At 40.7% G+C, this 13,895-nt stretch overlaps 1 protein-coding gene across 2 annotated transcripts in view; it reads left to right on the forward strand.

The window, feature by feature from the left end:
- The window catches only part of sh3pxd2ab (SH3 and PX domains 2Ab), a 51,091-nt gene extending 37,401 nt beyond the window's left edge, over positions 1 to 13,690 (forward strand). The window contains exons 8-14 of one of the 2 annotated variants that reach the window (XM_062430657.1): positions 2,580 to 2,693; positions 7,082 to 7,165; positions 9,314 to 9,431; positions 9,538 to 9,866; positions 10,040 to 10,089; positions 10,454 to 10,573; positions 10,746 to 13,690. In XM_062430657.1, coding sequence (XP_062286641.1) covers positions 2,580 to 2,693; positions 7,082 to 7,165; positions 9,314 to 9,431; positions 9,538 to 9,866; positions 10,040 to 10,089; positions 10,454 to 10,573; positions 10,746 to 12,665 — 2,735 coding nt within the window. In that variant the 3' untranslated portion in view covers positions 12,666 to 13,690. The remainder of the gene's footprint in view (positions 1 to 2,579; positions 2,694 to 7,081; positions 7,166 to 9,313; positions 9,432 to 9,537; positions 9,867 to 10,039; positions 10,090 to 10,453; positions 10,574 to 10,745) is intronic. The other variant, XM_062430656.1, reaches the window with a different exon arrangement.
- The last annotated feature ends 205 nt before the right edge of the window (positions 13,691 to 13,895 follow it).

A 13,895-nucleotide genomic window follows, 5' to 3' on the forward strand; every position in this document is an offset into this window, starting at 1 on the left:
CTTTTGGCCAAGTGCTCTCAATTAAAGTACATTCTTACACCTTATAGTCTTGTATTTGCTTATATTTCTACAAGTGTCAGTTTGCTGATGTGAAAATGACATGTTGGTGGGAAAATAGCAATTTTCAAATGTAAGGATTTTTTTCTTTATTGAGTTGACACATCTTTTTACTCCTGCCAAGCTGTTCTGTAATGGTCAGTTTAATTTAATGTACCATTAATGCAGCTGATGTTGCCCTTTGATTTTTTAAATGTTCTCAGTGACTTCCAAATACAGATGTAACTGTAAGTCGTTTAAATATTGATTTTGGTGTGGTTGATGTCAAATGAAAATGAATAATTCTTTAATCTTCTTTGTAGTACCAAACATCATAAAATCATTACTGTACAAGCCTTTGCATGAGCTTTTAACACCAGTGTGGTGAGATAAAATCTATTTCGTGAGTCCTTTGGTTTTGAATGATGTAGACACTATTTAGTTTTGTTGTTTTTTTGCAGCATGCTGCTCTGTCTGATTTATTGGCATAGGGTTTTGTTCAAACCACAGCTTTTAGTGCAAAGACTGAGCACATTACATGGCTTGTTACGTCCTTGAGCCCCAGCCAGCATGGTGGTCAGAGCCAGACACTAACAGCATAGGCTTTCTCCAAGCTGGACCCACCCTAGCTCTATGCAAAATAGCTCCACTGTACAGCTGACGATGTTTTTTGTTACGTAGCTTAGCAAGTTTATCATTTAAACAAATCACCCTTCAAATGAATCACAGAGATTGCGTGTGTAAGTTTAAGTCTTGGATAGATTTTCTCTGTTATTGCTTTCACTGAAAAAGTCATGCATTTAGTCTGTCAGCAGGATATCTCTATTGGATCTTGATTCCAGCTATGTTTGGTGGACAGATAGGCTTACAGCCAGGGAACAATTTGATTCAGTTATGTTAGTCATCAAAACTTGCCGACATTACACAATTATTAGTTTTTTATAACCGTAACTACAATATGAAACTCTGTGACCTGATAGCAAATCCTAAGGGCACTCTTGCAGAAATGAATACAATTTAGTGAAAGCAATGATGTTGGGATAAAACAGCAAGTTGAAAAATTGTTCAGTGTTGGCAGAGTTTTATATCTCCCCTCTGGTTTGTTTTGCTGAGAGATAAACTGACATGATCCACCAGGTATTACATTTTGTGTATTGCCATTTTCCAAATTATCTCTGACTTCACAGAATAATTTTATAGTAGTATAGTAGATTCAGCATAATGGAGTTAAAAAGGTGTGAATATGAAAAAATGAAAAGGGCTTCCTTTTGTACACCACCGTCTACCGGAAACTCCAATAATTACACCTTTTAAACTATATAAGCCTTTAATTGTTACCTGTCTGATTGGAATTAATGACGAGATAATTAAAACAGGCTAGACGCAGATATAAAACGATCCCAAAAAATCTTTTTCCTTTCTTTTATCCACTAAATTATTAATTAATTATTATCCTCTTCTGTTTCTGTCCTATATCCTGCATCTTTCTTTTAATTATGTGCAACTAAACCAACTCAAACAACACAATTTCTCAAGGAAAATGTACGCTGGAGGTTTTGGACCAGCTTTGAAAGTGTGATGGAACACTTCTATCCTCTTTATGGGTTGTCCAGACAGCTGTCAGCCATATTGTGTTCCTGTTACCACAACAAATACTGTATGTGCGACATACCACATATAGGACAGCTTTTTTGCCAAATTTGCCACTTAGGTCTCCTGCTGAGAACTGACGCAGTGTCACAAATGTTGAGTGGCTTTTGATTACAAACACCTTATCCAACACAATACAGTAGATCACTATACTCAAGTCACCTCATTTGGAGCAGATTTTGTAGAAGTGAAACATTGCTTTCTATGTGCACCTTTCCCGCTGAGGCATTCCAAGTCAAATCAGCTGCAAAATTGCACATGGATATTTTGGCAAGTAACAGCACAAAAGCAATGTCTTGCCCACTTAAATCATGACTGATCCCGATGAAATGCAGGTTTAGCAAATCTTCGTCACGAGTCGAGCTACAGCCAGACGGTGTTCCCTCTGATGTTCTTGGCCCTGCCCGTAGTTAGATTCTGTTGGCAGAGCAGTCAACCTGATTTTATTTTATTTTTAACTTCATGTTCATGTTTATTTGTAGCTCATCCTTTTGATGTGAGATATTTCATCAAATTAGGGTTCAGTGACTAAAATAAAGACAAATCAAACTGATTTATCAGCGGATATAAGCCATAAGCCATACTATGTATACTACATATCTATGGTCACATCTGCTGACACCATCTGTGCAGATTTTTGTCCGTATTTGAAGAGATTCATTATGTTAGGGGTCTTATCACAGCCCAGAATATCAGGCAGAATGTCAACAAATCTTCTAGACCCTAAAATACATTTGAATTCCACACTTTCTATTATTTCCTGTATTTCATCTTACACTCATACAGTCAAGGTTCTTGTTCTGTGAAGAACTGCATGTATGTTAAATATCCTGCACACTCTACATGATTACCTTGGTGAACTCTACATAGTCAGCTCCTTTGTGTTTCCACAGGTTGGTGGTTTGTCAGTACTGCAGAGGAGCAGGGTTGGGTCCCTGCTACCTATCTCAACACCCACAGCGGTACACGAGATGACTTGGAGCTGGGCGCCTCAAAAGCTGGGGAAGGTAAGTCACTGCAAACTCTACTGCCCCTGCCCACCCACCCACCCACACAAACACACACACACACAACCTCACACACTCTGTTATATACCCACACACAGATACCACTTCTGCCCTCAATCCTCAGTCTTTGATCTGTGACAAAATGGAGCAAACTCAGCCCTGCCTCACCACTGCCGGCCTACGCTAACGGCTGACGCCTGGCTGGTGTGAACAAGTCTCTCTGTCTGCCTGCCATCATAAGCATGCTTGAACAGAGTACGGATTCAGGCCCGAGTAAACGGCAAGGAGCAGTGCCAGGAGAGACCAGACCACAACCGAGTGTGGAGGTGCACTGAAGTGACGTGCTGTACAGTACTGCACTGTACAGTAGAGATGCGATGCAATATTAAATGATATGACCTCCATGGAGTGAGCTCATGAAAGAGGCATGTGTTTCCACCAGCAGTAAGGAATAAAACATGAGAATATTTAATGAGTCAGACTCTTAAGATAAGATGAGATAAGATATTCCTTTATCAGTCCCACAATGGGGAAATTTGCATTGTCACAGCAGCAAGTGGACATTAATAGAATATAAGAGCAGCAATAAGAAAAAGAACAGAGAACAATAAACACAAGGTACAAAAAGGTTGAGGTTTACTGGGAGCAGTGCTGATTGTACAGTCTGACAGCTGCAGGGAGGAAGGATCTGCGATATCGCTCCCTCACACATTTTGGAGTCTGTCGCTGAAGGAGCTCTCCAGTGCAGTCAGGCTGTCTTTCATGGGGTGTGACTCGTTGTTCATTAGAGATGAAAGCTTAGCCATCATTCTCCTCTCTCCCACCACCTCCACCGGGTCGAGGGGGCATCCCAGGACAGAGCTGGCCTTCTTAATGAGTTTGTCCAGTCTCCTCCTGTCCGCTGCCAAGATGCTGCTGCTCTAGCTGACCACCCCTTAAAAGATGGCTGATGCCACCACAGTGTCAAAGAAGGTCTTCAGGAGCGCCCCCTGCACTCCAAAAGACCTCAGTCTCCTGAGCAGGTAGAGTCTGCTCTGGCCCTTCTTATAAAGTGTGTTATTTGTCCAGTTCAGTTTATTGTTCAGGTGAACACCCAAGTACTTAAAAGATGTCACTATGTCAATGTCCGTTCCCTGGATGTTCACTGGTGTCAGAGGGGAGTGTCTCTGCCTGCGGAAATCCACCACCAGCTCTTTGGTCTTCCCCGCGTTGATCTGGAGGTGGTTCCTCAGGCTCCAGACTACAAAGTCCTGAGTCCGTTCTATGTACTCTCTGTCATCCCCATCTGTGATGTGGCCGACGATGGCAGAGTCGTCAGAGAAACTTCTGCAGGTGACAGGTGGGTGTGTTGTGTGTGAAGTCTACAGTGTAAAGGGTGAAGAGGAACGGAGCCAGGACCGTCCCCTGCGGGGCCCCTGTACTGCAGACAGCCGTATCTGAAACACAGTCCTGAGACCTCACATACTGTGGATGGTTTGTGACGTAGTCCAGGATCCAGGATTTGAGGTGCTGGTCCAGGATGTGAGGTGTTCTCAAACTTATGGTTATTGTTAATCAAATTGAGCTTCAAAATGAATGATGCATTTTTATTCAATTACTGATAAGTTACAGTACTGTAGACGTTTGCTGATTATGTGAGCTTACTGGAATCAGAGCAATATCCAAATCCTTGATAGGATCACATCTATGTGAGGTTTGGTTTGCCAGAAAAATCATGCTGACAAGTAAAGCTACAGATACCCAATCCTGCAGTCATCCTGAAAGCGCTGTCAGCTATGGTTATCAAGCCATCTAAGAGGAGCTCAAGCCATCTCACTCTTCCAAACATTTTAATCTAAATGAGCAATTAGCGTCACATACTCAGATTTTTTTAGTTTTGACAGGTAGTGAAGCAACTGTAGAGTATTTCAATCAGGAGAGACAAGTGATAGAAAGATATTTATTGTGAATATATGAGAGAACAAAGTCTTAGTAAATGACTAAGTCTTTGGCGCTTGAACTCCATGAGGAATCATCCCTGAACGGCTGCATATATATATATATATGTATAGATCCCCATGAAGTCCGGACACTGGTGGTGGTGATTGCTGATGAGTCTAATGAGAAGATGGCAGATGGGAAATGGACTGCAGATCCTGTAGTCTATCTTAGTATGTATAGTTACCGTATTTAGTATAGCCTATTCTTTATATTTTGCTATTTTAGTATGTATAGTTACCGTATTTAGTATATCGTAGTATATGTATCGCCACTATGTGTCCGTGTAATGCTGCTGCTACACTGTAATTTCCCAGTTTGGGATCAATAAAGTTTATCTATCTATCTATCTATCTATCTATCTATCTATCTATCTATCTATCTATCTATCTATCTATCTATCTATCTATCTATCTATCTATCTATCTATCTATCTATCTATCTATCTATCTATCTATCTATCTATCTATCTATCTATCTATCTATCTAGAGAATGGCGGAGATAGGGAGGTGGTGGGGCGCACAAACAGCTGTATGACAGGACTGAAGCAGAGAAAGAGAGAGGGGCATATTTGAACAGACCAGTACGAGATGATAGGCTAAGGCTGAAGAGTGGCGTTTTGCTATTGGTTGCTGAGATTGACAGGTGACTGGCAACAATTAAGATCACTCCCTTGAACATAGAAAACTAGGTAATAGATGAGCATGCGTGAAAAAAGGCAGGAAAGTTACCCCTGGATGCCCGTATGCCTGTCTTACTGACTGAACTTTCGCTAAGCTTCATTTGTTAAGATTTATGCATCATTATGTTAAAGAAAACCCAACAAACTGGAGGCACGGAAATGATTAAGTTGCATATTACGCTTCCAAACAAACATCAGGATTTTCCAGCACTCTGGCCAAAACATCTTTTGCTTTACAATTGGTACACTTTGTAACAATGGGACCCAGGATCCCCTTGGTGTTGTATATCTTATGAGTCAGAGATGGAGTGAGAGAGGATACATGAACACTTTTTCTCATACATAGTCTATCCATCATATCTCTAACATAGCATATCTATCAACAGAAGATATTCAACATGTATGCATAACACAAATTATTACCATAAATATGTCTACAACCAACACTCCTGTCTACCAGAGGGATAGCAGTAATAGCAGTGTAATCAGTGCTTATGTGTCTAGTCAGTCATAGGAATGGCATGAAACTCATAAAACATCTCCTTGTCAGTCCTGTGGTCTTAAGCAGTCTGTGCCACCGCACTGTCACAGAAAAAAAAACGTATTTCTGGAAAACATGATAGTTCTTTGGAAAGCCAAAATCCTTGTTTTGGTCATATTTCATATTAAAAAATTGCTTAAATGAATACTTTTGGGAGCTTATTCACTTTCTGGATGAAAATTAGATCGATAGGAGATTGATACCACTGTCACATATCTGCACAGTAAGTCTTTAGCTCAGCACAAACAATAGAAACCAGCGAAAACAGCTAACCTGTCCAAAAGGTAACAGAATCTGCCTACCTACATTATGTCTCATTTGTTTAATTTGTGCAAAAGACAAAGAGCAATTCATTGTTTTATGGGAGGTTTATGTGTTGGACTCTGAGTAGTTGCTTAGCAACCAGTAGAGACCAGAAAGTTAGTGATACCAGCGAAATTTGTATGAATTAAACACATGGATATAATGTGTTATGCTGGCAGTAGCTTCATATTTATAGGACAGACATGAGAGTGGTATCAATCTTCTCATTGAACTCTCCATCCAAAAAGCAAATAAACCAAAATGTTTAACTAATCCTTTGAATGACTTAGCTTAGTTTAATCGCATTAAAAATAATATTATTTTATTTATTTTAACCCATCACTCAGATTCTGTTACCATCATTGGAAATTACATACAGGAAGACCATTTGCAGGAGCTTATTTTATAATTTTAACATGTGACTCAAGATTTCTAAGTTGGCAGAAATGATTCTCCACTCTTTTTGCCTACAAAAGACGTAGGAAAGTATAGACCTTCTGAGGCGCACAGCTCCAACCAGCAGCACTCTCAGCTGCTCTATTAATTGGATGGCATTCCTGTAGCAGCAATGTGTCTCCCAGATGCTCTAACACGACAGGATGGGAAAACCATGCTAATAACATCCTAATTACAAGCCACAGAGAAGATGTCTTGGTTTAACACTTCCTCTGTAACCTTCACCCATCAAACCACCCATCCATCCACTCTAACTGTCCACCATGTTTTGCTTTGTGGTCTTGTTTTCATGTCTCCCATGTAGCTAATAACGGAGCTCAGATCCATGTCATTTGTGTGCTGTGTGTTTGTGCTGCATTTGTGCTTGCTCTTCATGTTTCCCATGTTTGTTTGTTTATTGTTGTCTGGTCACCATCTGTGTCTGTTAGTTACTAAGCGACATAAGGCCCATCTGAAGAGACTGGACCGGAGATGGACGTTGGGGGGTGTCATCAGCAGGCAGCAGAGCCGAGGTGAACTGAGACAGATGCTGCTTCACCTCCTTTCCTCCCTCCCTCCTTCCCTCCCTCCCTTTGTTATTGTTCTCCTCACCCTGTCTTATTTATTATCTCTTATCACAAGGCTAAACTTGCCCCTCTCCATGTGCACATAATTGTTCAGTCTTGCATTCCATGTTGTCTTCCAGAAAATGTCTTTATCATGAGCCACAATCCACCACAACTAACCACTAACTGACGTTAATATGAAATGAGCCTGGAAAGCAAAGGTGAAATCAGCAACTTTTATATACACCAATTATCAATGCTAAGCTCAAATTATGCTATAAAATTGCTCCATGTAAGCGTTTTTGTTATAATTAAACACTGTGTGCCAAAACCAATCTTCTCAGAATCACAGAAGAAAAAAAGCACTACCCACTCATCAAAAAGTAGTTGCGTATTACACTTTGGAATGCCTTATGCTGCATTTTAGAACCATATTTTTCTTTTTTATGAGAAAACGAAACGTGTTTCGTTTTCTAACGAATATGTGTTTTACCAACATGTGGCAGAGACAGACATTTATCTTGATGTGGTGCAGATAGAAACCAATGCTGACAGACAAACAAAGCGCTTCATTAATCTCTTACTTAGTTAGCAAGAAAATCACATTGTCAGTGACAAACTTGCACATGTTCTTCTTACCGAGGCCAAGACTTTTTTTCACAGGAGATGCATTTGGATTGTTGACAGAGGAGTGAGGATAGGCTATTGAGTTCAGCACAAACTTTGCGCTTGGCAGTGGTTTCTAGAGAACTGAATGCTGCTCTCTGGAGTGGAGAGAGAGAGTTGTTTCCACCCTAGGACTGAAATCTTGCTTTGTGTTTAAAAAAAAAAAAAAGGACTCCACAAGAATAATTTATAACACTGATGGAGGCGATGCATGTTGTGGTTAACATAACATCTGATTCAGAGTTTCCCTTCATTGCACTGCTGGATATTGTTTGAGAGAGGTTGGTGAGAGGAAAACGTTCTACCAGCCCCAGCACAAAGAGGCCGGAAGAACCAGGCAAAAGGAAAATAAAGCATACAAAAATATCCTATACCCACGAAACTTACTGTAGTTTTTGCAAGTCAGGGGAATTACTATCCTACACCCATTCAACTCCTAGGACATGGGTGGAGAAAAGGAAAATGGAATAATACTATGTGTGACTAGAATGTGACTGAATGACTGTGTACCAACTGACAGCTTAAAAAACAGTTCCTTTTCTCCATTCTGAACACCTCTTCTCCATGCGCTGTCTGTGTTTAGACAGAAATTGCCATAATGACAGGAAATGATGTCTTTGCCATGCCCACTGGCCTTGTGGGAATACATAAATCAGCATAGTGCCGAGTTAGGAGATGCTCGCTGTCACAAGGCCAAGGACACTGTTAGGACACTAGCTTATGCTGTAATCAATACCAGTAAATTTACAGTAGACATGTAGCACACTACATCACATTTTGATAAATACACACAAGTACCGCCAATAGTGTTACTTATGAATCAATACTGTCATGGTGTGTTTTTCATGATATGATGCGAACACTACAAGCTAATATATTATTTATATTATTATTTTCTCATATTGTATATACCAAATGATAAATTGATCAAATAATCAACAGCTCAATCAATTGAAATTCATTGTTAGCTGCATTCCTAAAAGTAACTTTTCAAAATACAGAAATTAATCATGTGCGGCACTATATTATAAAGTGATTTCAGTTTCATAAAAACATTTATAGACAGGCCTTATAAAGCCGAGTGTGCCAAAAACATTTTATCACACACAATACTCACATCTGGCAGGTGAAATGCCGTACAGCACAACAGTCCAAGTCTGTAGTAAAGGAAAGATACACTTCTGCTCTAGTATCTTATAAAATTGGTGCCAATGGATCACAAATGAATATATCACGATATACTATTGTACAGGTATGTTTCTGGGTGATATAATGCTGATTATTAATTTATCCGTTTCTTTTATTACTGCAGAATCATCATGCAAATGCAGAGTCCATAGAGAGGATTTATAGAAAGCACACACCTTTATCTTTTATTATTATTATTATACTAATTTAAAAAAACTATGACATTAATTTTGTTGCCATTCTCTGCTGTGGCTTTGACAGAAGAGAAGTACGTTACAGTGCAGCCTTACACCAGCCAGGGAAAAGATGAAATTGCTTTTGAAAAAGGAGTCATCGTGGAGGTGATTCAGAAGAACCTGGAAGGCTGGTGGTTTATCAGGTAAGCCTCTGCTCACTCACTTGACTTTCAGGGAAGACATGTTTCACTGTTCTCAACACAAGAAGTTCATCCTATTTATTGTTTTCTCTCCTGACTAACTTCACAGATACCAGGATAAGGAGGGCTGGGCTCCAGCCTCTTACCTGAAAAAGATGAAGGATGACTTCTCTCCCCGTAAGAAGACTGTGACAGGACCAGTGGAGATCATTGGCAACATCATGGAGATCAGTAACCTGCTTAACAAGAAAGCCCTGAGTGAGAAAGACGTGCAGACTGAAAGTGTCCCGGAGAGCCCCCAGGTGGCTAGGAAGGAGATCAGCTTGCCAATCCCGTGCTCTGATTCCAGCCCTGTCAATACCCAACAGGATGGAAAAAGCAAAGCAGAGCCAGCTTCGCCAGCTGTAGCCCGTATAGCCCCTCATCGAGTGGAATTCGGTCAGTCATGTCACTGTGAATATTTAGGGCACTAATTACTCAATTTTAAGTATAACAAATATGATAATAATTTTCTTATCATCAGTAACTTGTTTCTTTCATTTCTTAGGTTTACAGATGTTTATTCTGAAATGTAACCAAACATTGTTCTTTGCTCTATTATTGCTTCATAGGTTCACCAGTTCTCAGGCAAAAACCTCCTCCTCGAAGAGATGCAACCCTGGTAAGAATGTTCAATATTTTAGTTATTTATCTATCCATCACAAAAAAAGTGACTGGATGACTAAGATTTTATTTTACTGATTTATCCTTTTGTTGATGAAGAGCACAAACCTCTAAAATATGCATACATAGGCACTAATAAATGTTTACCCCTTGCAAGCAATTGTAACTGGCAGGGTGCAGATTTTTATCCCGAGTTTTTATTCTTGTTTGAGGAAAAAAACAAAAAAAACATCTACAATGGAAAAGATAAATCAGAGCCATAATGATTTTATTATTTACTCAGATTAATGGTCATGCACAGGACTTTTCTTTTATAGGGTTACCCATGTATAACTGTGTTGATCTCATTTTTTTTTGCTCAGGGATTTCAGTTGCCCTCCCCACCAGAGCCCCCTACAGTTGAAGCAGAGTATTACACCATTGCAGATTTTCAGTCCTGTATATCTGATGGGATTAGTTTCAATGGAGGACAGAAAGCAGAGGTAAGATATCGTTTGTAAGGTAAACTTTAGGAATACAACTGTCTTAAACTTGTGTAACAACCATATATCTGTGGTTTTATCAACATATTCATTATTGTTCAGTAACAAAATAGATTGAAATGTTTCCCTACAAAGATTAAACAGATTTTGAACTTTTGAACATTTGTTTTAGGTCATTGAGAAGAATTCTGGTGGCTGGTGGTATGTCTCAATAGGAGAGAGGGAGGGCTGGGCTCCCTGCTCCTACATCGACAAACGTAAAAAGCCTAATCTGAATCGTAGAACAAGCACTCTGTGCCGCCCCAAAGTCCCACCCCCAGCTCCACCTGTCAAAAAACAGGACTCGGTGGAGACTGCACCTCCAAGCAGCCCAGGGTCTGAGGCTCCAGAGTCCCCTGTGTCTCCTGGGAGGCCTGTGTATGAAGAGCCAGAATACGATGTTCCTGCCATTGGCGATCTGGATATGGAGTCTGAGTTTGAGTTTCTGAGGGGTGAAGCTTCTTTAGTGGACGGAAAGAATGAGGACACTTCCTCAGAAAAGGGATCCCATCTGTCCTCCAAGCCCTCCCCAGCTTCATCACTCCACAGTGCCTCCTTCAAGATGGGTGAGTCATTTGAAGATGGCCATGAGGCAGAGGTAGAGGAAGAGTGTATCTATGAGAATGATGGCTTCCGGCCCTTCAGGGAGACCCCAGAGAGGCAGTGCAGCAGAGACTCAATTTCCTCCAAGACAAGTGTCTTGTTAGAAACTGGCAAGACTGCAAACATTAACTCAACACCAGCAGGATGGAGAACTGTGGGTAACAAGCTCAAGATTGACTTGAATGGGAGCCCATCCTCAACCAAAGCTGAGGAGGCGTCCAGTCCTAAATCTGCCTCCACTGAGTCCACCCCAGATCTGTCCAGGCCAAAGAAAGACCAAGAGGAAAGCAAAACATTCTCTGCCGCCAATTCTTCCTTTAAACTAAAGCCAGTAGTTAGGCCTAAACCACAGCTGGCCAAGGCGTCCAGTGCCGAGAAGATGGACATCAGCACCTTAAGAAGACAGCTACGGCCCACAGGGCAGCTGAAGAATGGCAGTAAAACTAAAGGTGAGGACTCTGAGACAGCCTCCGTCATCTCCTCTGAGGACTCCTTCTCTTCTCAGAGCACCTCAGACCTCTCCTCTATTTACTCCAAAGGCAGCCGGGGAGACTCTGACCTGGAAGGCTGCTGCCTTTATCGCACCACAGATCCCTATGTAAAGATCCAAGAGTGTGAGCTCACCTTCCCTGCTGGAGTGGAGGTGGAGGTGCTGGAGAAGCAGGAGAGTGGCTGGTGGTACATTCGCTGGGGTGATACAGAAGGTTGGGCCCCAACGTACTTCCTGGAGCCTGTCAGACAAGATGACATGGCAGGGTCCGAATCTGATGGCACTCCCACTAAACCTGGAAGCCTCAGCAAGTCCAACAGCTTGGAGAAGAATGAACAAAGGGTGCAGGCCTTGAACAACATTAACCAAAACCTAAAGAAGGTCATGCCACCCATCCCCTCTAAGCCTCCAGGTGGCCTCTCCAAACCTACCGGGTTGTTTGGATCACAGAAGCAGAACAGCACCAAACAGCAGCAGGTTGTCAGACCTCAGTCCGTCTTCATATCAGCTCCCATCAAAGATGGTCCCAGCCCTGTCGGCTCTCTCAGGAGAAATGAATCCCTCAACTCAACTGACCACCCTCGTGCCAGCCCCACAGTGCGACGGAATGCATCTTTTGGCACAGTGCCACGCACCCTGCCACCAAACAATTTAGCACTCCCCAGCAGGAACAGATCTGGTACTGGTAGCTCTGAATCCCTCAGCCTCAGCTCTCTGAAGAATGCCCTCCCTGTATCCACAGTGAAACCCAAGCCCCACATCATTCATAACAACCTCAGAGAGGTGTATGTCTCCATAGCAGATTACCATGGCGACGAGGAGACCATGGGATTTCCTGAGGGGACAAGTCTGGAGGTTCTTGATAGAAACCCAAATGGCTGGTGGTACTGCAAGGTTCTGGACAATGGCAGACCAAGGAAAGGGTGGGTTCCTTCAAATTACCTCGAGAAAAAGCACTAGCGCTTGTGTGAGGAGCTGGCTGAACTCTGAACATGTGTGTAAAGACTTCTAAAAGAGACATCTATTTTGTGAAAAAGGTTAACCCTAAAACATTAAGTTAGGATTGAAATCTTACCCGGTACCTTTGCCAAAATGAGCAGCCAGATCAGATTGTGACTTTGAAAAGAGATGAGACATCTAGTAAAATGAGTCTACATGATACAGTGCCTGAGACGTCGCATTAGGAGCAATATAGTATAACAACAGAAAGTGGAAGAATGATTAAATGCTTCAGTCGTTAACTTTAACTTGAAATAAAATGTCATTTTGTGTCCACCCCTTGAACGTTTCTTTTTTTTGTAAGTTTATAATGTAATTTTGTACAACTTTTTAAGCATTTAAAACTTACTGCATGTTTGAAGTGATTCAATATACTGACAATGCCTTGGGCTGTTAAGATTTAACATTTTTCCTCCTTTCCTTAAAGAAAATTTCAGTTGTTGCCAAAGCTGCTTTGTGTTAGTCTCATTTTGGTGCTGTCTGTTTGCATGTTTTTTTAATATCTTTTTATACTGTATGTCACCTTTATTTTGAATATTTTACCCATTTAATTGTGTAATATTGTCCTAACGAAACAATTTGTGAGCATCTCTGATCATCACAATATTTTATTTCCCTAAATCAGAAATGAATCCCTGTTGACTTCCCTGAAATTATCCTTTTATGTTTTGTTTTTTTAATTTCCGAGACTATTGTTCAACTTAAAAATTCCCTAACTTCAGCTAAAACTATATTTATTCATCATTTTAAAATTATATTATTACTTATTTTATTATTATTGTAAGAACCGATAAACACATTTTCACAACCGCTCAAACATTTTTACGAGCTGACTGCTCTAATAATCCTGATAACATTAAAAGTTTCTGCTGGGCAGTAAATTTGACAAAACTTTTCAGCTGTAGTCATACAGGGATGCTCACTTTTGTTTTATGTTAACTGTGTGACCAGCGATGATAACTGAAGTGCCAAAAGAAAGACTTAAATAAATGCACTTTTGAACAATTATTTGTACTTTCGTTTTTAAATTTACATCAGTTAATAGTTTGTCATATTTATAGTTTTAAGTATGATTCTTTTTTTCTTTTAAGCACACATTAAGAATGTTTATTAATGTTTCATTGTAATATGTTTGGTACCATTGTAAAGGGCTTTCATTCAACCCAATGTGTGGGTCTGTGTGACAAAAAC

This window comes from Scomber scombrus, chromosome 12 (assembly GCF_963691925.1).
Source record: "Scomber scombrus chromosome 12, fScoSco1.1, whole genome shotgun sequence".
Classification (NCBI taxonomy): Eukaryota; Metazoa; Chordata; class Actinopteri; order Scombriformes; family Scombridae; genus Scomber; species Scomber scombrus.